This window comes from Sorex fumeus, unplaced genomic scaffold (assembly GCF_029834395.1).
Source record: "Sorex fumeus unplaced genomic scaffold, SorFum_2.1 ptg000044l, whole genome shotgun sequence".
NCBI lineage: Eukaryota > Metazoa > Chordata > Mammalia > Eulipotyphla > Soricidae > Sorex > Sorex fumeus.
Genome location: NW_026606101.1, coordinates 9,802,365 through 9,829,848, shown reverse-complemented (window position 1 = coordinate 9,829,848; position 27,484 = coordinate 9,802,365). Strand labels below are relative to the sequence as shown.

The following is a 27,484-nucleotide window of genomic DNA, read 5'->3' as shown; positions in this document are numbered from 1 at the left end:
TCAGGAAAGACCCCTGAGTGTAGAGCTAGGAGTAAGCCCTGAGCATCACCAGGTATGTCCCCCCAAAAAAAGACCCCAATACTAATAATAAGTATTAGAGTGATCTTGGGAGATGCTGGAGAGAGGATGCAGGGATGAGGCATCACGTGCCCCCCAAGCATTGCTGCATAAGGTCTGGAGACCCCGAGCACCGCTGGGGTGGGCCTGGGCATTCCCCGCACCTCAGGGCCCAAACAGCCGGACGTTCCGGGTCCCTCACATTGAACTCTCCAGCCAGGTCGGCCCAGAATTGCTGGCAGTGGTCCTGGGGGCTCTCGAGCACCCTGTGGGTGACCCAAAGGAAAGGAGAGGGAGCATATTCTGCTGGGGCTCCGGGGTCCCTCCTCCATCCCCTCCTTTAGCGGGGAGCTTAGGGTCCAGAGCCTTTGTTCCCGGCCCGGCCCGGCCCAGCAGGAGCAGAACCTGGTGTGTAGACTCCAAAATGATTCGGGGGGGGGGGGGGAGGGGAACAGAGGGAGACCAGGGCCATGCCTGAGGCAGGAGAGTGGGTCCAAGGTGCGAGGGGAGGGGCGTTGGCCCCTCTTGGAGCTGCAGCTAGAGAGGCTTTAGGTATCCAGTGAGGAGGGCCGTGTCTGCTGTCTGTTCCTAAGAAGTATCTCTCTTTGCAGGAAGAGCTGGGAGCCCCACCCCCCTATCCCCGGAAACCAGGCGTCCCCTCACAGCCCCCTCTCCTGCCTTGGGCCGCCAGAGCCACGCGAGACCAGGCCTGGCGCAGCCAATCAGACCACCTGCAGCCAAGCCGGGGTGCCAGGGGTCCCGGCTTCTTGGGAAAATGATGTGTCTGTTCCGAGAAACCAAATATCCTTCAATGAATCCAATTAGATTTCATGGGCACATGAAAACACGATCCATCCTGAATGTCCTCCGCAAAGCTCCAGCCACAGATAAATATTTTATTCCATTCCAAGCAGTCCCGAGCAGAATAGCAAACAGCATCCGGCTGCCTCCTCGGTGGGTCGACAATCCTGGCGGAGGAAGGACGGGCTGGGGTTGGGGAGGGGGGAGTCTGAGCTGAGAAATAAAACCTTGGTGTGTGCCTCAGACCCCCTCGATGGGAAGCTTTTCCTTCCCGGATATTCCCCGCAGAGGGGAGGAAGGGCACAAACCTCCTCCCTGCGTCTCTCCTGCCCACATGTTTCTGGGCACCCCAGAAACCCACAGACATCCCTCTGAGCAATAGTCACAGTGTCTCTGCTGCGGCCCGTGTGGTGGCTGATGTCGGGGACACAGCAGAGAACAAGACAGGCCAGCTCCTGCTTCCCAGCAAAGCTCATGGCCCAGAGGCCCCTGGACGAAGGGGCAGAAACCAGCATGCAAACAAAGGCCCTTCTGGACAGTGCAGGCAGACTGCTGTGTTGGAGAACCATTGATGGGGCGCACTCCTGGGTAGGTTCTGGAAGGCCTCTGGGGGAGATGACATCTAGGCCCAGGTCTGAGGAGGGAACGGCCTTCCAGACAGAGCGTCCCTTGGGCACCAATGAGAGTAGGGAGCAGGAGAATGGTGTGCGGCCTAGCTGGGACGCTAGGCAGAAAGTGAGAGGAAGCTGGGGACAGCCGTGGGCCCAGTTGGGAGGTTGGGGGGCTGCTCATTCTGCTTCGGTTTGTGGGAAGCTGTTTCTGGGTGCCAGCAAGCAGAGCCCCCAGGCCACCTTCCCTGGGGTGGAGTCCTTTGGGGCTTGACTTTCAGGCCGCCACTTACCTGTTGCACGGGTCCCTTCCTGTGTATGGGCCGGGCCAGGACCCTCTGGTGTCTGGGGGCTCCTCCAGGAAATCGTGGCTGCGGTTCCACCGTTGTCATCATGGGTTCCGCCCAGTGACCCTCTGTGACTCCCAGTCTAGACCTGGAGCTCAGAGACAGGGCGTGACCTCCTCGAGGTGATACAGGCAGGGGCCCAGGTGCACACCTGGTGCTGCTGTTGCACCACATGGCTGCTCTGCTGCGGAATCACCCGGACCATGGCTTAAAGAGAGAGCCCAGAGGGGACAGGAAGTGGAGTCTTCTCCTCTGAGAAAGGGGTGGGGGGGGCAAAAGAGGGGTGTCTGTGATGTCCTGTAATCCCGGAGGGGAAGTGAGGGGGTGGGCGCACGGTCTGGACTCCTGGTGGTGATGGAGATGGCGTTGTTGTTGTTGTTGTTTTTGTTTTATTTGGTTTCGAGGTCAACTCTGGTGGTGCTCAGAGTTGACTCCTGGCTCTGCACTCAGGAGTCACTCCTGACAGGTCTCCTATGGGATGTTAGGGATCGAACCCAGGTCAGCTATAGGCAAGGCAAGCACGCTCCCCACTGTACCGTTGCTCTGGCCCCAGAGACAGCTTTATGAGGTGGTATGAGGTGGTGAGCCTCCTTTTCCAGGAAGCATGCAAGGAACAGCGAGCTCCTGGGCAGCCGTGCGCTGGTGCCCTGCAGGAGCAGCAGCTCCGGAAGGCAGCAGCCGTGTGGTTCCCCTGGGTCAGGAGCTCAGAAGTGGCCGAGCTGTGCGGGGGCAGCAGTACAGGATTCTGTCCAGAGGGCTGTCATCATCAGGCTCCACCCCCTGCCATTGTGTGTCTGGGCAATGTGGTGGCCGGCATCACCCGGAGCAAGATAGAGAAGGCCACATCCGATCAGCCATCTGCCCACCTAGACTGCCATCTCCGCAGAGCCCGTTGAGGGTGCAGGGCAGCCTCTCATCACTCGGGGAGGGGACAGGGTCCACCATGGCTTGTGTGGCAAGGAGCACTTCAGGGCCCCCCCCCCCCATAGAAAGCTCCCGCCCTGGGACTTTCCCTGACGGTACTCCTGGGGAGCCAGTGGGAGGAAGTGAAGAGGTCTGAGGGAAGCAGAGGGCACAAGAATGCCTCGTCCATGCCAGTGCCTCCCCACCCCCACCCCAGACAGCTCTGCTGGGGAGCAGAGGCCCCCTCGGAGGAGGTGTGGACAAAAACCTGTTGAGTGGTAGAAGCAAAAACAAAATCGAGGAAGCTTCCATCTCAGCTCTGGGCGCCCCTCTGATGGTGCAGGAGAGAGCACCCGAGGGGGTCTCAAGTGAGCTGGGTGAGGAGTGGAGAAAGGGGCGCACAAGCCCAGGAGAGGGACTGCGGGGGGCGCACAAGCCCAGGAGAGGGACTGCGGGGGGCAGACTCTGCCCTGGGCTCTCAGAGGGTCTTGATGGTGGAGGTGGCTGGAGGGGAGAGTAGCTAAGGGCCGGGACTTTGGACCTGGGTTCAAATCCCAGCTCTGCTGTGGCCAGGCAGTGGGACGCGGGGCGGGGGGGGGGGGGCTGGTCCTTGCCCGGGGTGCCGTGGTCTCCTCTGTACCCCGAGAATCGTCAGTAGCTGCCTCCTGGGGCCGTGGGAGGGAACGAGCTGGAATCTGCTTAAGCACAAGGAACGCTTCTGACACAGCGTGGCTGTCTCAGCGTCACCATGGTACACGCCGCACCCGCCTGCAGGGAGGGACGGACCGTTTCTGGAAAACCCACGAGAAGTTCCGAGGGGCTGTGGGGGCGGGGAGGCCTCGCTGCTTCTCCAACCCATCCTGGTCCGTGAGCCCCGGCTTTCCTGTCCATCTTACTCATCCTCGCGTCTCCCATCTGCTCCACCTGACCTCTTGCTCTTGTGTTTTGCCTCCCCGGCAGTGTTCGGGGGCTGCGGGAGGCGGGGGTCACTTCATGGTACATGATCCAGCAGTGCAGGCTGGATGGTTCAGCCCTCTGGCCCGGGATGCAGTAAGTGGTGCTGAAGCCCTCCTGGCCCACCTCAGCAGTGCAGGGGAGTTTGTTCAGGGGGTGGAACTCAGAGCCTCCGGAATGCCGGCCGTGGAGCCCTGTCCCCTGGGCTACCTGAATGGGGAAATTGCAGGAACTGGGTCTGACTGGCCGGGGCTAGGGAAGTCAGCAAGGGGGGCAGGGGGTAAGTGCTGGGGCCAGACCGGGGCACTGGTACTACAAACCCCAAGCAGCCTGGCACCTGTGGAGTTGAGAGGGAGGGTGGAATGAGTGCGCCCCAAAGTTGATACATTCAGATTGGCGTCCAGGTGAGGAGCCACCAAAGAGGGGAGATCAAGAATCTATAAACGAGGTGCCAGAGAGATAGTACAGCAGGGAGGGCGTTTGCCTTGCACACAGTCGACCTGGGTTCAATCCCAACATCCCATATGATCCCCCAAGCACCGCCAGGAGTAATTCCTGAATCTAGAGCCAGAAGTAGACTCTGAGCATCGCCAGGAGTGACCCAAAAAGCCAAAAAAAAAAAAAAAAAGGAAGAAAGAAAAAAGAAAATCTGAACAAGGCTGTGCCCTGAGATTCGGGCCCCAGGCCAGAGCATGGTGGGGGTGCTGAAGGGCCCATCCTGCTGAGAAGACCCCAGGAAATGATAATGCCCCTGGTCCTGGTAGGGACAGTGGGGTCGCGCTGTAAGTGGGCCCCAGGCAGGGCGCTCCACTCTTTGAAATCACACCTGGGGGCACTGTCCTTTCTCACCAACAGCGGGTCAGTTGGCCAGGAACAGCAGGGACAAAAGGCAGTTCTTAGACCCCGCGTCTACTCTTGCAATCCCCAATGCCTGCGCCCTTTCCCACCGCTGAGAGAATGGGGACCCGGCCGAGTCGCCCCCACACCCAGGGAAGCCTGCCAGCAGACCCAGACACCCCATGCTATGAGTGACAGCTCTCTCTTCCCGCCAGCCTCTGCATCCTGCTCACGGGGAAACTGAGACTCGGGCCCTGGGGGCTCAGCCAGGGTCCATTGGCAGGCTCTGAGTGCCCATTCACCAAAGTGGCCATGGAGGGGGCCAGCGAGGGCTTAGCAGACGCCTTGCCCTCATTTCTAAGCCTCCGTTTCCTCATCTTCCAGTTGGAGAGAATGACTGCTCAGTCTTTGAGGAGCGGGCAGAGCCAGGGGCTGTCCTGAGGGTGGACACGTGGTGGGCCCTGACCCACTGCTGCTCCCCTTTAAAATGCCCCCTGGGCCAGAGAGATGGTTCCACGACTAGGGCATTTACCTTGCACACAGCCAACCCCATTCAATCCTCGGCACCGCCCATTGTCCCCCAAACCCTGCCATAAGTGATCCTTGAGCACAGAGTCAGGAGTAAACCCTGAGCACTGCTGAGTGTGGCCCAAACGCCAAATAAATAAAATGTGGTCCCTGGGCAGGGAGTAAGGCCCCGCAGGTGGCCAACCCACTTTGATCCCTGGCACTTCATATGGTCCCCCACGCACCACCAGGAATAGCACCCAAAACCCCCACCAAAAAATGTGGTTCCAAGTAGCTCACTTCTCACACTGTTCCACCCATTCATTCACTGTTTGTTTGGTGGGGGGAGCAACTGGCAGTACTCAGGTACTCAGGCAGCACTCAGCTACTCCCAGCTTGGTGCTCAGCTGCTGCTTGGGGAGCCACAATGTCAGGGATGGAGCCCCACATCCTGCCTGAAAAGCATGAGCATCAACCTGAGTCCTCTCCCCGGCCTACCCAGGCCTGTATGAGCCCCTGCTGTATGCCCCCCCAATCTGTGTGAGCACCTGCTGTATGCCTGGCTCCAACTGAGAACCTGAGCCAAGAGCATCTTTGCCATCAAGGAGCTCCCAGAGTGTGGGAGAGAAGATTCCAGACTTGCTGGAGGTTGTGCTCCTGCGGGTCTCAGAGATTAGGGTCCCATTCCCGGACTGTGCTGGGAAGAGGAGTTAGGGGGCCAGCCTGTGCAAACTTTGGGCTGTGTGAACGAACCCCCAAACCCTCACTCAGTGTGACTTCCAGGAGTGAGGATGAGATGTGGGGGACAGGGCCCGGGGCACAGAGTGAACCCCAGGGGCTTTCCTGGGGGCTATCCTGGAAGTATTTGAGGGTGTGAGGCCAGGATGCCTGGTGGCAGAGGGAACCAGGGAAGAAAAGGAAACAGTCTAGGACCGCTGCTACCAGTGGACATCTGGGCTCCCTGGGAGACCGAGAACATAGCTCCGAGAATACTGAGGCCATGGGGTAAATGGGGAGGGTCTGCCCACCGGGTCCCACCCATCACGGGGTGAGGGGAACTTCCAGGGTCATTAATGCCCAGTATTTCCTGAACTCACACCTTTGGGAGGTCAGGGTGCATGACCAGGGCATAGGGGCGACAGTGTAATGCCCTCGTCCATCCTTCTCTTGTTTTCAAGACAGGAGGGACCCCAGGGGCTGGAGCGATAGCACAGAGGGTAGGGTGCTTGCCTTGCATGCGGCCAACCTGGGTTCGATCCCCGGCATCCCATATGGTCCCCCAAATACCGCCACAAGTAATTCCTGAGTGCAGCGCCAGAAGTAAACCCCTGAGCATCGCCGGGTGTGACCCAAAAAGAAAAAAAAAAACACGAGAGACCCAAGCTGCCTATGGCGGGGAGCCCAACCCCGTATGACCCTGAGGCCTCGCTCCCCCCACCCCAGCTCACCTTCTTGCCCTTTACGGGAAAAAGGCTCCATCCAGAAGCCCGCCCTGCTGTGCGCCTTCCACGGCTCCCAGGAGCCTGCCATTTATTGCTTTTTAATAATTTTTTGGAGTAGGTAATATATTTGCCTGGGTCAAAATTCTAAATTCGAAAGGCGCCGTGGTGCTGTGGTTGGCTCCCGAAACAGAAAGGGACATTAATGAAATCAGTGAGCTCCGAAGAAAGTCTGGCACTGGGTTCGTGGTAATGCGCCATTAATGTACCGCTCATGTCTGGGTTTTGACAAATGTGCCATTGTTATGTAAAATGTTAACTTTGGGAGAAACTGGGTGAAGGTTATAGAACTCCCTGTACTTTCTTTGCAACCTGGAGTAATCTTAAGATTATTTCCCAATAAAAAGCTTCCCTTCTGTAATTCTAAAGGGGGCCATCGTCAGAGGCCCCCTCCGACGTCCCCCATCCACCCTGCTACTACCCTTTTGGGTGCCCATCTGCAGATGAGCAGATGTGAATGGTACTTGGTGCCTTGGGGACAGTTGGTTCTGTTCTGTAGCAGAATCCTTCAGACCCTCTGGTTCATGCCGAATGCTTCCTTCTAGAAGCCCCTGCAGCTCCCCCTCCCCCTCAGAGCTTGTTTTCTGCCTGACAGAAAAGGAAGAAGTTCTGGGGAGTCGATGTCTCCCTTCCCCACCCCCCGTGACCATCTTCAGTTCACATGGAGGAAAGTAGAGAAAAACCTACCACGTCCCTTTGGCCGTTGGTGGGGAAACAGGCATGTGGTCAACCCTATTGCATGGAGCTTTGACTCAGGGATACGCCCTTTCCTTGTTTCCCCCTATCTCACTGTGCTTCCCCAGGTCGCCTACCAGCTGCCCTTAAGTCCTGTCTAAGAGAAGGGGGAAAGTCTCTTCTGAGAGAATTCAGAGCGAGACAGACCCCATGACTCTGTTCTGGGATTTTTACTAAGTGTATTTTGCAGCGCTTTCCCCTTCAAGCACTTAGAGCTAGTTTATACCCTTTTCACAACTGCATAATATTCCATAGCACATCAGCTCCTAATGGATTTATACATCTCCTGGGGGATGTTTGGGCTGTTTTCAGGCTTCTGGAAGTATAGGATTACAAAAGAACCCTGAGCACCACTGGGGCTTGTTAACATGGGAGATGATAGGACTGGAAACTAGAACAGGGAGGGGTTAAGGCACTGGTCTTGCATCTCATCAACTCCAGTTCAAATGTATGGTCCCCACAGCCCCTCTGGGCATCACTCCTGAGCACAGATCCAGCAGTTGTCCCTAATCATCTCCAAGTATAACCCAGAGACAAAACGTGGGAGAAGAGGGAGCGCAGTAGGAGAGCACCGCAGAGTCGACATGTGCTGGGGCCTTTGGGCTGGAGCAGATTCTAGCCAAGACTCTCCAATGGGAGGACACCCAGAAGCCGGGGCAGGGAATACTGAGGGGTGCGCCCAGGTCAGGGACAACCCCAGAGCCCAGGAAAACTGTGTCAGAGCTGCTGAAAGGCAAATAGTGCTTATAGGAGGCTGGGGTGCTCCTGGAAGTCGTCACTGGGGGCAGAGGCCTTCTGGGTCGCACCCTGTTTTCATGGAGGGTGGCCTACACTTTCAACATAGAGACCACAAGGCACTGAGGTCCTCCATAGTCCAACTTCCAGAGGCTGGAGCGATTGTACAGCAGGTTGGGCACTTGCCTTGCAGGCAGCTGACCTAGGTTCAATCACTGGCATCCTATATGGTCCCCAAGTACCACCAGGAGTAATTAGAGTCAGGAGTAATCTCTGAGCACTGCCGGGTTGGTGTTCCATAATTCATCTTCCTCTCAAAGCTCACCCCTCATCCTGTGGACAACTTACTGTGTCCTGCAAGCCCTGCATTTGTCTCCTGACTGGTGGGTCTGTGGTTTTCCCCTTAATGAAGTGTACTTCCTTCCCTACACCTTTATTGGTTCAAAATCCTGCTTATCCTCAGAGCTTGACCTGAAATGCCACCTCCAGGAAGCTCTCCAGGTGCCCCCAGGGAGTATTAATCCCATCTTTCACTAGACTGCACACGCCGGCTTTGACAGTTCCAGGAATTTATTTGATGTGCTGTCTATTTGCCATGTGTATTTCTGCCTCCTGCACTTGGCCACATGCTCTTTAAGGGCTGGGAACCATCTGAGTCACAGCACAGGCTCCATAAAATGCCGTCGGAATTGAATTAAATGTCCTGACGATGGCTGCATTCTGACCGTTCTGTTCTGCCTTTTGGCAGCATGACCTTTCAGGACAGTCCCTCAGCGGGCCCGGAAGCAGGTCACGGCAGGTGGCTCCCTCTGACTGGAGCAGGGAGGCCGGAGAGCCTGGTGATGTGTCCCTCTGGGGCCTCGCCTGACGGCCCCTCCCGGGAAGGGGAGCAGCAGCGGGAGCTGAGGTGGCTCAGGATGGTGAGGGGATGTCCAGGCTCTGGAACCAGCCGCAGGGGTGCAAATCCGCGCCCCCCCATGCCACCCGTGACCCTGGGGAAGTGCTCCCTCTGCACCTCGATTCTTCACCTGTCTGATAGAATCTGCAGTAGAGAGCACTTCTCAGGGGGGCGGGAGGGGGGTTAGGGTTCTGAGACAGCTCCCATAAAGTAAGGGTGTGAGTGTGTGAGTGTGTGTGTGTGTGTATGTGTGTATTCGCCCTCTTCCTCCTTCCCTTTCTCCTCCTGCTCCCCCTCCCCCTCCTCTTCCTCCCTCTCCTCCACCTCCCTCCTCCTCCTCACCTTCCTCCACCTCCCCCTCCTCCCTCTTCCTCTCCCTCCTCCTCCCCCACCTCCTTCTCCTCCTCCTCACCCTCCTCCTCCCTCTCCTCCCCATTTCAGCCATGACCCGTGTACAGTTCTGCAGCACTAAGTACATTGTTTTGCATTCAGTGTTTTGCAGCCTTCACCTCGTATTTCTAAAACTCCTTCACCGCCCCAGACAGAAGGCTCCCCGTTAAACAATCACAACTCACGCCCCTCCCTTCCCATGCCCTGGCAACCACCAGGCTACTCTGTGTATCCGTTTGCCAACTCTAGACATCACACCTCTGCCACCCACCACGTGGGCTAAACTGCCCCCCCATCCTTCCCTCAGCCCCAGGCTTGGGGGGGCGCCCGATGCTGGGGATGTTGCCCCTTCCTCCTTCTGTTTTCCACTGAAGAGCCGAGGAAGGAGCTTGACCTGTGGGCCCCTGAGAAGAATCCCAGGGAGATCCAGGGCGGGCGGCCGGCCTGCAGTGCCAGGCCCCATGCCTGAGGGACTGCGTTTGCAAACTCATCCGGCCAGTCCTGAACCCGGCTGTGGTTACCACTCATCATGCTTGCACGGACCCAGGGTTTGCATTTGCAAACTCATCCATTGGTCCCACGATTCCCACAGGGAGAAAGCCACTGTGTGGGCGGTGACTGCCTGAGCCAGGACAGGGGTCTCCGGACCCCTGACACCCAACAAACATTGCCTTGACCTAAGAGCAGATGTGGGGGGAGCTCCTAGAACCTCCGTCAGGTCCTGCCCAACCCTGCCCGCAGAGCTGCCCTGGGATGGCCAGGCCCCAGCTCTGCAGCGAGGCCCATTGTCCCCACTGTCCACCCCAGAGCAGCTTTGGGGCGTTTCTGCGTCAGCAAAAAGCCCCGTCCTGTGCGGCAGCACCTCTGCCCAGCGCGGCCCGGGGCGGCGGGCTGCTGACTCTGCAGGCTGACAGCGGGGAGCAGAGTGCAGAGTCAGGAGGCCGGAGCCCCCCCGCACCCCCTCCCCCGCCGCGGGACCTCGGGCAGGTCCTGGCCCGCTTGGAGGGCACGGCAGAACCACCATCCCGGTGAGAAGGCAGACAGCCCCGTTCCTGCACCCCTGGGTCCATGCGAGCGTGACGAGCAGCGACCACAGTGGGGCTCGGGACCGACAGCATCTGCACTGCCCACATGCGACTCTCACATCACAGCCACTGGGAGGGAGATGGCAGCCACCACGGGGGAGTGGAGCCACGCTGGGCCTTGGAGAGTCTTCACTCCCTACTGTCTCTCTCCAGCCCCAGAACTCATAGTCTCGTTTTACTCTTATTTTGGGGGCTTGGGGCCACACTGGCGAGGTTCAGAGCTTCCCTCTGGCAGGGCTTGGGGGGGCTATATGCTATGTTGGGAAGGGAACCAGGGAAGATCACTTGCATAGCAACACCTTAACCTCCGTGACTCTCTCTCCGACCCCCAGAAACGACATTTGAAGGTGCGCTTCATTCTCTTTGTGTTTCAGGAAATGTCCAGTGCTGATCTGAGGTTCATAGAGGGGTAAGCATCCCTCAGAAAGTGTCCCCAGACATAGAAAGATTGCATTCATCTGGGGAACATAAAGTAACAAAATAGGAGACTAACACCCAAGAATAGCCGAGATAGGTACCAGGAGGTTTACTCCATGGCTTGGAGGCCAGCTGCACACTCCAGGGGAAAAGGCAGCTCCGCTAGAGAAAGGAGCACCAAATAAAGGGTGTTGGGAGGATCCTCCCAGGATGGGAGAAACATGCTGAAAGTAGACTATAGACCGAACATGATTGCCACTCAGTGCCTCTTTTGCAAACCACAGGACCCAAAAGGAGAGAGAGAACAAAAGGGAGTGCCCTGCCACAGAGGCAGGGTGGGATGGGAGGGATGGGGGGGTGGGAGGGATACAGGGATCAGTGGTGGTGAGCACTGGTGGAGGGATGGGTACTCGATCATTGTATAATTGAAACCCAAGCACAAAAATTTGTAAGTTCACAACTGTACCTCATGGTGTTTCACTCATAAAAATTAAAAAAGAAAAAAAAAGTTTCCCCAGCCCAGTGCTCCACCAAGCTCTTGTAGGTTCGGAACCCTACTCCAACCCCCTCCCAGAGAGCACTAGCCAGGAGTCCTGACACCTGACTTAAGTTCCCAGCATTCACCAGTTTGCAGTGTGGTCCCGGGCAAGGCCAGTCCTGTTTGCTGCCTGCACCCATTTTCCCCAGCACCCTGAGGTCCTCCACTGGCAACTGCAGATATTCTCAGACCCACCGCTGGACACCTTATAGGGCAGCCCCCAAAAGCCTGACACCAGAGAGGGAAACGGCCATCAGGGCCTCCAGGTCGACAAACAGAACCCAGGCACACCGGGACATATGTCACCCTTTTCAGATACCCACTTCACAAGTATGGCTTCCTGTGGGGGGCCTTCCTGGGGGTCACTGGGCCATCTGGCCCCCATCCCAGGGGAAACCAGAGGAGGACTTACTGCCCCCTGCTGGCAAGCCCAGGAAGGCTCCTGTTAAGCAGGACAGAGACCAGAGTGTGTGGAGGCTCGGGGAGCCGATACAGCTGGCCAACTGGGGTAGGACCCCGACATGGAGACGAGGCAAGGAAGGGGTGGGAGGCAGCCCCGGCTCCTGTCAGCTGCTCCCCGCTCTAAAACGCTGTTGACTCACCCACCAGGCCCTGCTGACTGTGCTTCCCATGTAGGGGTGTGATCTACCCCTCGGGGCCCCCCAGGAACAGAGAATTGCATGTTCATCACTCCACAGATCCCGAAGAGGGCCTGGTGGGACTTTTAAAAGAAGGGACCAAGGGGGCAGAGATAGTGCAGCGGGTAGGGAGCTTGCCTTTCACGCATCTGACCTGGGTTTGATTCCCAGCACCCCCTAGAGTCCCCCGAACACTGCCAGGAATGATTCCTGAGCACAGAGATAAAAGTTACCCCCGGACATTGCTGACTGTGGCCCCAAATAACGAAAGTAAATCTAAAAAGAAGGTCAAGAGGCTGGAGCGGTAGTACACTGGGGAGGACGTTTGCCTTGTACGTGGCTGACCTTGGTTTGATCTCTGGCATCCCATATGGTCCCCTGAGCACTGCCAGGAGTAATTCCTGAGTGCAGAGCCAGGAGTAACCCCTGAGCATCGCTGGGTGTGACCCATATAAAAAAAAGCAAAAATTAAAAAATAAAAAAGGGGGTCAAGTGAGTGATCAGGGTGGACTACAGGAATTGAGATGCAGCAGCATGAGGAGCTGACACACCAGACAAGGCCCCACGCAGGGCCGAGCTGGGTAACACCCAGTGCTGGTCAGGTGGTCAGGGTCATCCCACTCCCACACCGCAAGGCCTCTCGCTCATCCCCTGCTGGTCAGTTGATGGACTATCATCAGGACTGACCCCCCAGGCCCCCCGACCACCTTCCCCACAAGCATTAGGGTTGAGACGATGACTTGGAGCAGAGTCTGTCCCCGTGGGGCCCCAGGATAGCCCAAGAGGCCCCTCTGAGTGAGGAAGGGGCAGCTGGTAGGACCAGGACCACAAGCATGTCACCAGCAGTGCTGGAGGCAGAGAGGGGACATGTGGTGGTGCTGGGGATCGAACTCGGGGCCTCCAACATGCTAGGCCTGTGCTCCTGCCCTGCGTGACCCCCCCATACCCCCATTCTGGTCTCTCCAGGCAACTGGTTCTTCATGGCCCCTTTCTCCAGTGGGCCTGAGTCAGTCTCCTGTGCTCTTTTGCTGGTAGACAAAATTGCACTGAGCTGGGCCCCTGGAACTGCCAAACCTCACCCAGCAAGGCCCCTAGTCCCAGCAAGGCCCCTACTCCCAGCATGGCCCCTAGTCCCAGCAAGGCCCCTAGTCCCAGAGACCTTCCGCCTCCCTGGGACCCTCCCTCAGAGGAGCTGCATCCCGAGCCCTGCATTCGGAACGCGTAGACACTACGCTGCCAGGCGCGGAGGTAGGGGCGCGAGGGCCCAGCCCCCCACACCCCTCCCACAGCTAGAGAGGTGCGTGAGCCTACGCTTGTGTCTTGTTGACCAAACAACCACTCGATTGAATGTGAGGCTTTTCAAACAGTTGCTATGGACACAGACTCCGTTGGCTGGGAACAGTTCGGACCTTGAATCCACTGGGACAAGGTTGCTGTAGTCACGGCAGACGGTCCTGGGACCTCAGTTGCTGGGCAAGGCCACGGGCGGCAGCGGCTGTGCTGGGCAGCTCTGCCCCTGCTGGCCCTGGGACCCTGGATCCATGAATCAAGCCCCCCTCCCCACCCCCAAGAGGCTTTATCTTCTCCCATAGGGAAATATTTGTTACTTATTTCTGCACTTGCAAAACAAAAAGCAACCTGCGCCAGTCCTTGGCCGTGGCCGGCAGCTGCCCACGCCTCATCTCACGTTTACTCCTGAGAGTCAGGAAGCTGGAAGCAGCCCCCATGGGTAGCGGGTGGTTGGGGCCCAGTGTCTCAGGTAAGACTATCCAGGGGATGCCAAGGGATGTCCTTGGCCCGGGCTGCAGGGCCTAATGCCAAGGCGGCTCATGGCAGAGGGGCTCTGTGGCTCCCCTTGGGGGCCTCCCCTGAGGCCTGCTTGAGTGCGCCTCCCCCACCCCTGCATGGTGCCTGATGGAGACCCCTCCCCCCAGGTGACCCAGGAAAGGGAGGTCAGAGCTATAGTGCCTTCCTCACCCCCTCTGAAGTCAGCCTCACATCCGCAGCCCCCTCAACAGCTCACCACACACGGAGGACGGGGGACCAGAGTGCAGATGCGGATTGGGGTGCCCCGCTGTGTGAGGGGCTGCAGAGGGGAGTAAGTGAACCTGGTGCACAGGACTGGGGGCCGAGACTAGCCCAGCCCACAGCAGCCTCGCTCTCTGCATCCCCAAGTTTCTCTATAGCTGGCCTGCCCTGGCCTGGGCAAGACAAGGTCTGCCTGAGGTCACGGAAGGCCCAGGAAGGACAAACCTCATGATGGAAGCTCAGGAAACTTTTATAGGAGGAACAGGATGGAGGCGCGGAGAGTTAGGGCAGGAGCTGAGGCTGGGGGACAGGAAGATGGAAGCGGGCTCGCTTTCATCAAAGGGTTGGAGGGGTGTGCTGCAGTGGGAACACTGAGGTGTGGCCCTGGGTAGGTGGTCGCATGGGGGCGGGAGGACTTGGGTGAGGACGAAAGCAGAGTCATTTTGGCAGGACTTACTCTTTCTCCCAGCCTCCTTTTCACTCTGGCTGGAATTTACTCTTAAGACTTCTTTTGCTTGGGGCTGGAGCGATAGCACAGTGGGTAGGGCGTTTGCCTTTTGCACACGGCCGACCCGGATTCGATTTCCAGCATCCCATATGGTCCCTTGAGCACCGCCAGAAGTAATTCCTGAGTGCAGGGCCAGGAGCAACCCCTGTGCATCACTGGGTGTGACGCCAAAAAAAAAAAAAGACTTCTTTTGCTTGTTTTTGGGCCCCACCGAGAAGTGCTCAGGACTTACTCTTGGCTCTGTGCTCAGGAGTGACCTCTGGCAATGCTCAGGCCCAGAATTAGCATTTTTTCAAAAAAAAAAATTTTGGAGGGGGAGGGATGGGCAGTGATGCTAAGGACTTGTTGTGTGCTCAGGGATCACTCCTAGTGGTGCTTAGGGTACCATCTGAAGTCCTGGGGATTGGATCAAGAATCAACTCCATGCAAGGCAAGTGCCTTAACTTCTGTGCGTGTCTCTCGGCCTCTGGAAGGATTTGCTCTTGAACGGGATGGGCAGAGAAAGAGGCGCAGGGAGGAGAGGACTCGAGGATGGTTCTCCAGGATGTTTTTGGTTGTATTTTTCTTTCTGCAGTGCTGGGGGTCAGAGCCACATAAAAGCCAGCGCTCCCCTACTGAGTTCCTTCACCTGCCCTGCCCCGTCTCAGACCTGAGCGGCAGGAGCCTGGCACTGTTCTGACCCGAACCGGGGCCAAATCCGGGCCGAGCACAGGAGGAACGGGGTGGGCGGGGCCGGACAGGCGCCCGGGCGTTTGATGTGGGATTTGTCAGCCGTCCAGGGCGAGATGTCAGCGAGGCAGTTGGAGATCTGAGTCTGGTGTCTGAGAGGAGATTGGGCGGAAGATGTAAATTTAGGAGTTGTCAGATCTAGGTGGTGTTTAAAGCCACGAGTCTGGATGAGATCAGCAGGAGAGAGAGCGGAGAGAAGCCAAGAGCACCGGGTGGGTCTCCAGCTTAGAGGTCAGGGGAAGAGAAGACCACCAGAGAGGGAGCAGGTGTGAACATGAGCTGGGGTGGGGGAGGGGCAGAGGGGCGCCCAGAGAAAGAGTCACAGCAGAGCTCGCCTGCCTCTCCCTGCTTTCCCCCACCCCAGAGAGCACCGAGGCCCCGAGCCCATCCTTCCCCACCCCTGCCACTGAAGCAGCAGTTGTGCCCTCCAGGGACTGCTAGGAACATGCCCAGAATGTTCCAACATTTTACCCACTTCGTGCCCAGCCGCATCCACTTTGCTTGCTCTCTCCTGCCCCACGCTTGCTGTCACTCAGCCCCGAGCAGGGCTAGCCCCTTCCTCCCTCCACGCTCTCTTCCTTAATGCCTAAGACAGAACCGGCCTCTCTGGTCACCCCGCGTTGGAATATGTGACTAGGAAGGAGGAGAAGGGGACTAGCGGGAGAGTGGGAGGCGCTAAGGGGAGGGGCTGGCCAGGAAGAAGGGAAAGGCGGTTGGCAGTGTCCAGAAGAGGCTATGAGGGGCCGGGAGCGATAGCACAGTGGGTAGGGCATTTGTCTCGCACACGGCCAACCCGGGTTCAATTCCCAACATCCCATATGGTCCCCCGAGCACCACCAGGAGTAATTCCTGAGTGCATGAGCCAGGAGTCGCCCCTGAGCATCGCCAGGTGTGACCTAAAAAGAAGGAAAAAAAAGAAGAGGCTGTGAGGTGACACCAGTGAGGGTCTTGACTGTCACACAAAGGGATTAGAACTGAGGAGGGAAGAGGGATCCTTGGAAGGTTCTAGGTTGAGGAAATGGAGCGACCCCGTTGGGTTTTGCGTCTTACTTCCTGGGTTCTGTTCCCGGCCGTGTCTGATTAGCTCCCCCGTGCTCCACATCAGCTCGGGCTCCAGGACGAGCAGGGCAGGGAAAGCAGGACCCCCCACTCTGAGCAGGTTGGGGGGCTTGCAGACACAGAGGCCCCAGAGAGTAGCGGCTCTGCTGGTTCCCCCACGTCTCCTCCGCGAGGGCAATGAGGCTTGAATTAATGAGAGGTAATTATGGACACCCGGATGGGCCTAAGTATAGCTCCGAGACAAAGGCAGCTGCTTCCCCGCCAGGCTGAGCCCTTCCTATATTAAGACCTCCCCAAGGTGAGGCTCCTGTCACCCTGGGGTGTTAGGTGACTGAGGGGCTGGAGCCAGGTGGCCAAACAACCCCCCTACCAACAGAGCTCGGTCTGAGTTCAATGCCTAGATCTTGCTCCCTTGAACCCCAGCTGGATGAGAGGAGAGAGGGGACCGAGCGACCGAGCCCTGTGAGGGTGAGAGGCAGGACAGGGCAGCGGGAGATATCACCTTCCAGAGTCCTCGGCCAACCCTGTGGCTCAGGGTGCTGTACATGGGGACCAAGGCACCCCGTGGCAGCCTGGAAGCCAGCTACTGGATGCTGACTGCCCCACGAGGGAGTAGGGCCTGGAGGAAGCCAGCTGTGACTTGGCTGCTCTTGTCTAGTGGAGGCTTGAGGTCCTATCCTATTGGGGAGATCTGGGAAGCCCCCCCACAACACCCGCACCCTCTCCCTCTCTAGATCCTTTCTCCTTCCTCTGCCCCCAGATAAGAACTGAGCCCCGCCCCACCCCACCCCCCGCCTTGTAAGTAGGTCTTGAGAACCTGAACATATGTTCTCTTTTGGCGGGGAGAGAGGCGGGTCACACTAGCAATGCTCAGGGCTCTGAGCTCAGGAATTGCTCTTGGCAATGCTCAGAGGACCATGCGGGATGTAAGGGATCAAACCCAGGTCAGCCACCTGCAAGGCAAAATGCCCTTCCCACTATATGCTTGCTCCAGCCCCCTGAACTCATGTTCTTGTAGCTCTAATAGTCCTGGGGGTGTGAGAAGAAAGGAGCCCAGCCATGCTAATAAGGAAGGCGAATCAGCAGTGGTCCAAGGAATGCTGGAAGGCACACCTACCCCAAATCCACCGAGGCAGAGTGAAGGCACACATCCATTAGTTCTCTGATAAGGGACTGACATCCAGGATAGATATGGAACTTCTGCAACCTGACCCAAAATTAAAAAAAAAAAAAGAAATGGCCACTACCCAGTTCAGTGTCAGAGAAAGGGTTGAAATAGATGGGCTCCCCCCAAGACAGGTGTGCGCCAAAGCACGGCCAATTAGATGCTCAGCATTGTCAGTTCTCAGACAAATGGGACTCAGGACCAGAAGGTGCTCAGTCACACCTGCAAGGCTGGGCAGAAGGGTTTTGTATTTGGGGTGGGAGGGGAGTTTGGGTCACACCCCTGGCAGTGCTCAGGGGACCCAGTGATGGAGCTGGAGCGGGGTGAGTGCAAGGCGACTGCCTTACTCCTCTCATCGCCACCTGGGCTTGAGTGTCTTACAGAGGTAGAAGAACTCGTGTTGATGACGATGTGGAGGAATTTAACTCTGTACCACGCAGGAAACTTGTCAATTGGTAACTCTGCTCTCGAAAAGAGCCTGGCCTTTCCTCTCAAAATGAAGGTGTCCTCAGACCAGACCAAGAAGGCCTTCAAGCAGTGACCAGGGCTCATCTGCTGTTGGCCCCCAGATCCCTTATTCCACCCATTGGAAGAAAAAAAAATGTCGAATTGGAACATTCTTACTCTTCTTTGAGTACACATGTGTTTTTGAAGGATTTCAGTCTGATACTCCCAATGAATGATACATTTGATGTATTTTCTTTCTTTTCTTTTCTTTTTGGTTGAGGGAAGCCACCCACAGTGGCTCAGGAGCCACCAAGGTTGCACCATGTGATGCCAGGATCAAATCCAGCCAGGCGCATGCTTGGCACACACCCTAACCATTGTACTATCTGCAGGCCCCCATTGCAAATGCTTTTAATGCTACTGAGATTTTTTTTTTTTGCTTTTGCTTTTGCTTTTGCTTTTGCTTTTGCTTTTGGGGTCATACCCGGTGATGCACAGGTTACTCCTGGCTTTGCACTCAGGAATTACTCCTGGCGGTGCTCAGGGGACCATATGGGATGCTGGGAATCAAACGCAGGTCAGCCTCATGCAAGGCAAATGCCCTACCTGCTGTACTATCACTCTAGTCCCTAATGCCACTGAGCTTTACACCGAGAAGTCGTCAGTGGGCATACTTTATGTCATCTATAATTTCCCACAATAAAAAGCCCATGGAAACATATGGGTAGGTACAGAGAGACAGAAAATGGACTGATTACGGCTATATGCGTGGAGGAAGTAGGCGCAGGGAGTAACTGTTTACTTGGGAGAGGGTTTCCTTTGGAGTTTACAAAAATGTTTTGCAAGGATATTGGAAATAGAAAGGATGTAGCATTGGGAGCACTAAATGTCACTGGACTGTTAAGGGTAATTAGTATTATGTTAAGGATAATTAGTATTCTGTTACATGACTTTTATCTCAGTTTCTAAGGCAAGGATCGGAGCTGGAAAAATAGTACAGGGTTTCTGGTGCTTGCTTTGCATGCATCTAACACGAGTTTGTTTCCCAACACCACATGGTCCTCCAAACATTGCCTGGAGTACCTTCTGAGCACTGCTGGGTTGGCCCTAAATCCCCCAGATTAATTATAAATGCGGGAATGAGGCCAGGGAGATGGCTCAACGGGCTGGAGCACTTGCTTTGTAAGCAGCAGTGCTGGTCAACCCTCAGACACTTCCAGGTGTGCCTAACCCCCAAGAAAAGGGGCCTGATCACCTGTGGGGAAATAAAATCCACTAATAAATACTCAGTAGGAAACAAATAGCCTATGCAATGACACGTTTATCAGAATATAAGAAACTCAGTTATAAAAGAGTTAAACTTCCCCACTCTCCAAGGTGGACATGGTGGTAGTGGAAAAGAACAGAGATGTCAGGCAAGGGTTTGGTCCTGGACTCCCAAGATGACCCTCTGCCAAGCACAACAAGCCCCATGGGAAGGAGAGCGCCCCCCTTCTGAAGAACCCAGGCACAATCCCAGGAACGCATCTCATTGGCTGGCAAGGAGCCTGTCTCCATCTCTGAGCCAATCAGTGCTCAAGGACTCAGGGCTCTGATTGGCCAGGCTTGGAACGCAGGGCTCTGACTGGTCAGGCTTGGAACGCAGGGCTCTGATTGGCCAGGTTCCACCTAGCCCTAAGTAGCTGAGTTCAGAGTGGAATCATTTCATAGGAACACTGGGGGCTCCTGTAAGGGAAATTAAATGGACACCGAAGGAGGGGAGAGGGAAGAATTCAAGGGGAGACCCAGGTTTCTGGCAGGAGAGGAGCCTCCACTGGGTGACGCTGAAGCATTTCTCTGACCCAGGGACTTTATGGGCCCCCACAGATCCCTGGGGTGCACCCAGCATCTGGAGCATGCAGGAGAACAGGCATGAAGGGTCCCGGGAAGAAAAGGGAAAAGACTGTTTTAACAAGGAGGGCCCAGTAGCAGAAAGGAAAACAGCTGGGTCACTTCTGGTCACAAAGTATCCAGTATCTCCCTGGGGGCTACGGCCGCTGCTGGATCTCCTTTATTCCCAGGACCCCGGTCCGGAGCAGGGCTTTTCCTCTGGGAAAGGAGGCTGTGCCAGCACCCCAGAGTCCACTGAACACTTGTCCCACCTTCCCAGGCCCATTTGTCACTACCCTGTCAGAGACACAGTGGAACCGAAGCCCGCTTCTCAGTGGGAGGGCTGGAGAAGGTGCCCTGAGCAGCGAGAGCTCAGCGTGGTGCTCTTCTGGGGCAGGGCCAGCCCTCCGCTCCAACGCCCCGGGGAGTCAGCCCTGCCCGTGTTCCTTGGCCTCACCCGAGTGGACATCAAGGACATCGCACTGCAGCTCTAAGCATCCCAGCCTAGGAGTGACTCTGGTCCTGAGGGGAAGTGAAGAAACCCAGAAAGTAGAGGCACCAGAGAATATGGGGGTGCTTTTTGAATTTGCCAAAAATTGTCTTCAATGGGTGGAAGTGATAGTACAGCAGGTAGGGTACTTACTTTGCACATAGCATCTCTGGTTCAATCCCTGGCTCCCCATACGGTGCCCCCCAAGCCCTGCCAGGAGTGATCCCAGAGTGCAGAGTCAGGAGTATGTCTAAGTATCACCTGGTGTGCCCCATACACACACCAAAGAGAGAGACAGAGAGATAGCGATAGAGAGAAATTTTCCCCCAGAGGGAGCTGCTCCTGACTAGGCAGAAGGATGCTTCTTGAATATCCAGGATACCCACAGTGCTAGGTGTTCTATTCCACCTTGGCTAATATTGCTGCTCCAGGCCTCAGTTTCTCCACTCGTGAAATGGGCATGATGCCACCACATCCTGCTATCATGAAGATGGGGCATAATGGAGATGAAGATAACATCCAGGCCAAGGGGAGGACTCAGAAAGCTGCCAGCGGACACAGACATGCTTCCTGGGGAACTGATAACCCCAGAACCCCACCCCATCCCTCGGGTGCTCTGACTCTGAGAGTACCGGGCGCCCAAAAGCAAAGTGTAGTTCATAGAGATGGGGAGGGTCCACGCTGGAGTATCTGGGAGAGGCGGGCTCTGGGTGCTGTTGTTGGGCAGTTGTCAGGGTCCCTGGAAATGAGTCTCAGGCCCTGGAGTGGGTGGGGCCTGCCAGCCCAGGACAGTCAGGCTTAGTGGAGAAGGGCGCAGCCCCTGCACACGTGTGATCCTGAGGAGCTATTCCAGCCGAGGGCCTGTCTCCCGCTCTGTTGGATGGAGGTTCCGCGTTGGCCAGTGTTTCTAGGCTGGGGCTTTTTCCTTGAGAGCATTCTGAGAGGTGGGATGGAGTCTCACGCCCCTGCGCCCATGGCTGCTGTATCAGTCTCTGTTTGCTGCTGTGACAAATAACCCCAAACTTACAGGCTCAAAATCACCCCAATTTGGGGCCAAGGAGAAGGCTCAGTGGGCTGGAGGCAGACTGTGTTCAGAGCCCCCCAGCCCAGCCCCCTTTGGACCCCTGGCTCATGTGGCTGACTGAGCACTTCTGGTAAGCAACGCCCCTGCACAACACACTCACACACACAACAACACGCACATACACAGACACAGCGCCACACTCACACTACCACATTACACACACATACACACACACACACACACACACATACACACACACACGCATCACTACAGATCCAAGATCTGCAACAGGCCTTGGGCCACATTCCCTCAGGAGGCCCCAGGGGAGATGGTAGTGCCTGAGCTCCTCCCCTGCCTCAGCCTCCTGCCTTCCTCCTTGCCCAGCTCAGACATATAAGGTCCTGGGGCCTTAGACGCGACCCGTCTTGGGGGATCATTGTTCTGGGCTTCTGGCCCAGCCCCTGTCCCCAGCTCTGCAGGCCCCACTTCTCTTTCACATGGACCCTGCACGCCTTACACAAACACCAGCCTGAGTGTTGGCCTCATGGGGCCGGGGCTTCCAATCTCACCGACCTTCCGTGATGCAGAGGGGAAGACCCAGGAAAGACTGCCTGGAGGATGGAGATTGATGTTTCCAGAATGTTCCTAGCTAGAAGTCCCAACAAGTCCAGCCTCCCCATTTTACCAGTGGGGAAACTGAGGCATGGAGGTGGCACCTAGAGTCCATGCTTTCCTGAGTTTGTGCTTCAGCCAGCCCCATCATCTACCCTCCCAGAGCTGAGAGCTCTGCTCAGAGTTATGGGGGTGGAGGGCCGCAAGGGTGGTGATGGGTGGAGGGTCCTGCTGTCCTCTGACCTCTGAAGCCCCCCCCCACACACAGCCACAGGCACCCTCAGAAGACAGCTGTGGGGGGCCGAGTCGGGTTTTGCAGGGGTCCACGGAAGGCTCCCTCTGCTGAGAGCAAGAGTTGAATAGCCCTGGGTCAGGCAGGCCCCGCTCTATAGCACAGAAGCACCAGCCTTTTCCGGCCCTCCATTCCCTACAGGAGCCTGCTCCGTGCTCCCCAGCTGCACCTAAGGCTCCCCTGCCCTGGTTCCAGCGCCCCTGCAGGGGAGCACAGCCCACTGCTTAGGCAGGAAGGCAGGAACGGCTACCCTCGGCCTCACATCCGTTCCTGGAACAAGGCTGGGGTCGAGCTCCCGCTCACTTTGAAGAGCCTCCGTCGCTCTTCACTACACCCTGACTGGGGGGCTTGGGGGCCATGGAGTTCCTTGCTCAAGGAAGGGGGCCAGACCTACTTCCAGGACCACTCCCAGATCCCTCCGGGGAGGGGGGACTACACTGCAGCCGGGGCTGCTGCCCAGACTAAGGGGTGGATGTTCGGGGGAACATGGCATGAGCAGGTGTGCACGTCTCCTGGCGAGGAAGTCAGGATAGAGGGACATGGGAGGGAGACAGCTACCCACCCCCCATTCCACCGAAGGATTCAGACTCGATGAGAGGTCTGGTAAGGGGACAGAAACGGGCCCAGGGAGGGCGAGCTGAGCCCAGCCCCTCTTGTGCTGTGCCTGTGCGCCCGTGAGCCAGAGCTCTTGGTGTGGTCGATGCTGACATTGTGAGCTGCATTGTCAGAAACCCTCCCAGCTCTGACACCTGTGGCCCTCGGGCTGTCCTTCCAGGACCCCGTCCCCTCTGTCCCCTTTGTCCCACTGACGCCCCTGTGTCTTCTCTCCCCAGGAGAGCCGCCGCCCGGGACAGGCCACCCGGGCGCCCCGGTAGGGGACGGCCCCTGCCCTGAGGGCCGGGATCATGAAAGGCCTCGGTGACAGCCGCCCCCGCCACCTCTCCGACAGCCTGGACCCCCCTCACGAGCCCTTGTTCGCGGGGCCTGACCGCAACCCCTACCTGCTGTCGCCCACCGAGGCCTTCGCCAGGGAGGCCCGATTCCCCGGCCCCAACACCCTGCCGGGGGATGGGCTCTTCCCGCTCAGCAACCAGCTGCCCGCACCCAGCAGCACCTTCCCCCGCATCCACTACAACTCCCACTTCGAGGTGCCAGAGGAGAGCCCCTTCCCCAGCCACGCCCAGGCCACCAAGATCAACCGGCTGCCGGCCAACCTCCTGGACCAGTTCGAGAAGCAGCTGCCCATCCATCGCGATGGCTTCAGCACGCTCCAGTTCCCCCGCGGGGAGGCCAAGGCCCGGGGCGAGAGCCCGGGCCGCATCCGCCACCTGGTCCACTCGGTCCAGCGGCTCTTCTTCACCAAGGCGCCCTCGCTGGAGGGCACGGCGGGCAAGGTCGGGGGCAACGGCAGCAAGAAAGGCGGCCTGGAGGACAGCAAGGGCCGCCGGGCCAAGAGCAAGGAGCGGGCCAAGGCCGGCGAGCCCAAGAGGCGCAGCCGCTCCAACATCTCGGGCTGGTGGAGCTCAGATGACAACCTGGACGGTGAGGGGGGCGCCTTCCGCGGTCCCGGGCCCACCTCCGGGCTGATGACGCTCGGCCGCCAGCCCGAGCGCAGCCAGCCTCGCTACTTCATGCACGCCTACAACACCATCAGCGGGCACATGCTCAAGGCCGCCAAGACCACCGCCTCGGAGCTGACGGCCCCGCCGCCCCCGCCCGCACCCCCCGCCACCTGCCCCAGCCTGGGCGTGGGCACCGACACCAACTATGTCAAACGGGGCTCCTGGTCCACGCTGACCCTCAGCCACGCCCACGAGGTCTGTCAGAAGACCTCAGCCACCCTGGATAAGAGCCTGCTCAAGTCCAAATCCTGCCACCAGGGGCTTGCCTACCATTACCTGCAGGTGGGTCCCGGCCAGCGCTGGGCGTGGGCTGAGGGGTGAGGGGAGGATTCTGGTTGGGAGGCACAAGTGGGAATTCCTTCCATGAGTCATGCTCACAGCAGACTCTGGCTGGGTCCTTCTGAGTCCAGCTCTGACCATGGCCCTTCATTGCTGAGGGTATTTTATTATTTTTTTTTATTTTTGTAATGAATCACCATGAGATACAGTTACAGACTTACAAACGTTTATGGTTACGTTTCAGTCATACAATGATTGAATACCCATCCCTCCACCAGTGCCCATTCTGTACCACCAATGTTCCCAGTATCCCTCCCACCCCACCCCCCCTCCACCTCTGTATCAGGCGGATTCCCTTTTTACTCGCTCTCTCCTTTAGGTGTTATGGTCTGCAATGCAGGTGTTAAGTGGTCATCATGTTTGGTCTATAGTCTACTTTCAGTACACATCTCCCATCCCGAGCAGGTCCTTTACTTGGATGCCCCTTCTCCATCTGAACTGCCTTTTCCTCCAGCATGTGAGGCCAGCTTCCAAGCCATGGAGCAGTCCTCCTGTTCCTTGTCTCTACTACCTTTTTCTTTTTAAGTACTGCTATTTATTCAACCACTGATTAGCTAATTGAATTGGGCATGAACTCCACCTTACTTTTTCTTTCATTTTTTATAATTTTATTTATTGAATCACCATGAGAGCAGTTACAAAGCTTTCGGGTTTAAATCTCGGTCATACAATGAAACAACCGTACCTTCACCAGTGCCCATTCTCCACCCCCAAAAAACCCAGTATACCCCCATCCCACGCCCTCCCCCTACCTGTGGGGCAGATGATTTCCACATTACTTTCTCTACTTTGATTACATTCAGTATCTTGACACCAGACCCACCATTATTATTTGAGATTTTACCCCAACACTCAGATCTGCTGAAAAGGCAACAGTTTTCTCTACTATCTTTGGGTGTTAGTCTCACTCAGGGTATTTTAAAAGCTTGATTTGGGGAGTGCCTGGGATTGAGCACTCTGTACAGACAGAGAGAGCAAATCCTCCAGCACGGAGCCACATCCCTGGCTCCAGTCCCCACTCTTTACAACACTGATCCGGAAGCTGTGTCGTCCAACCCCCATACAGGACCACCTGCAGGGCATCCTGCTACCCACCTCTGCAGGTCTTGAGCACACAGACCACATAAGATGCAGCTGTGTGTTCCCAAAGCCAGACAAAGGTGTGGCAAAGAGGAAGTGCCCAGAAAATGGGAAAAGGGGGGGGGGGGTTGGTGAGCAGATGGATACCACAGTGAACAGAGCTGCCAGGAACAGGACTTGGTCCCAGTGATTAGGGTGCCAGGTGGGAAAAAACCATGACCTATTGTGTCCATACGACAGTGACCAGTGACGGAGCTCAGTGCCAGGGCAGGAGGGGGCCCGCCCCCTTCCAGTTTCTCTTTCAAATGCAAATGCTTATCAAGGTGCTTATTTCTCGCCCAGGACTCCCTCCTAGAAAGTATCAGGAGGCTCAGATGTAGCTTTGCTACTCCAGTCGCGGGGTCCTTAAGGACAGGGGCTGTGGCTGTGAAGTGGGCGGGGCCAGGAGCAAGTTCCCAAGCAGTGGGGAGAAGCCTCAGGGAGATTTCTGTCCCCATCTGGATGGAAGGACTTGGGGCTTGGGCAGGCTGGCATGGTGACTCACAGGGCTGCAGCACACACTTCACAGACACCAGAGCATGCGGGTGTGGCCAGAAACCAAAACCTAACCAGCAGAGGCCCTTGTGTCGGGCTCTCGCGTCATCAGAGAGAGGAAGGACAGGGCAGGTCTCACCTGCCAAAAGGTACATGTTGAACCAGCATCAAAGCCTGGATTCTACTCCTTCTCTATAAAATTCAGGATTCTTGTCCTTCTCTGTAAAATTCCAAAGACATTGAAACCCTGGGAAAGGCTATATGTCTTTTCATTAGAAGGAAAAAGAAATCCTGGAAGTATATTTCTTATCAGTGAAGCTCTCATGGTTCTCAAGCCATGTCTTTAGTAGAATCAGCAGAGAGAATGTGTGTTACCTGGCTGCATCTCCAAGGGCTCTAGCCTGAGCATGTGAAAATCATCCCAAAGACCAGGAAAAAAGGGCAGGGGGGTCGGGTGGGGGCTGTAGCCTTGGGGCGGTGCTCCCTGCTTGAGTGAAAAGAGGAGGTGACAGGTGGAGAGGGGGGTCGGGGGGAGCAGCAGGCTCTGAGCAGGAACATTCCCTTCTCAAGGGCCAGGAAGGTGGAATGTACAGGTGACTGGGACTGATTAAGCAGCCAGCTAGAGGGGATTGCCCAGCAGGGGTGGGAAGGCCAGCAGGGACCCTCTGCCACTGGATCTGGGACTGGGAATCAGCCACTGGACAGTGCATGCGCCACACAGGAGGAGGTCTCTCTGCGGGCATGGCAGAGCCACAAGTGGTGGCATGGATCTGCTACGTGCACCGAGCATGTGGACCGGGAGGCCCATGGGTGAGTGAGGGCCTAGTGGACATGTGTCTTCGATGTATGGTGACCACCCCACAGTGAGCTGGGCACGGGTGGAGGTGTGGCCACACACAGAGCATGGGGGGAGGAAGGTGAGTAGAAGTGTTTTCTTACCCTGGAGTGTCCAGAGGGTGGATGGCCAGCTAGTATGCACCTCCTCCAGAAGACCCACGGCTCTGTATTGATCCCTCGGCATTAGGTAAACAAGAGGGATGTGGTCCCTGGAAGTCGCCACCAAACAGGGAAGAAGCCTTGAGTGATTTCTGCCACTGCAGGCATGATGACCCTGGGCTCCCCTCACAGCTGTCATCTGTCATTTCACTTGCCCTTATCAGTGCACTCAAGTGTGTGTTTGGGGGTGGGGGGAAGAATCTGAGGCTCAGATGGGAAAATGGAACCCCTTTTCTTTTTAATATTTTTTATTGAGGTACTGTAATTTACAAAGTTATTCATAACGCCCAACTTTACAACCAGCCATGATCAAATTCCATGTGTATGGCTTACCGGACCTCAGATCTCAACCCCATCACACCAGTATCAGACATCACTCCCGCCTGGACTCTGGGGCCATATGGGGTGCCAGGGACTGAACTGGGATCAGCCGCAATGCTCAGCCGCATTGCAAGGCAAAGGCCAAAACCACTGTCCTATCACTCTGGCTCCGGAGCCCCTTTTCAAGCTCACTCCTTGGCTGCCTGCCCAGTGGAAAGGCCCTCAGTGCCTGTCCCCCTCTTCACCTCCCTGTGGAAAAAGGAAGGTGGATGGCCCTGAGGACCCCCACTCCATGCCGATATTCGAGTCCTCCCCGCCCCACACGGGGCCCCTGATTCCGTTGCTCGCTCGGGGCCTGCTGCTGCCTGCTGTGAGGTCCTGCAGCCTCGGAGAGCAGGAAAGCCACGGGAAGGAGGTGCG

General features: G+C 56.9%; 1 protein-coding gene across 4 annotated transcripts in view; it reads left to right on the top strand.

Annotated features, from left to right (window-relative positions):
* Positions 1 to 27,484, top strand: part of DLGAP4 (DLG associated protein 4) — a 181,638-nt gene that overhangs the window by 88,382 nt on the left and 65,772 nt on the right. For all 4 annotated transcript variants that reach the window (XM_056121480.1, XM_056121479.1, XM_056121481.1 and 1 more), the window contains exon 2: positions 23,006 to 24,076. In XM_056121480.1, the coding sequence (XP_055977455.1) occupies positions 23,078 to 24,076 (999 nt within the window). In that variant the 5' untranslated portion in view covers positions 23,006 to 23,077. The remainder of the gene's footprint in view (positions 1 to 23,005; positions 24,077 to 27,484) is intronic.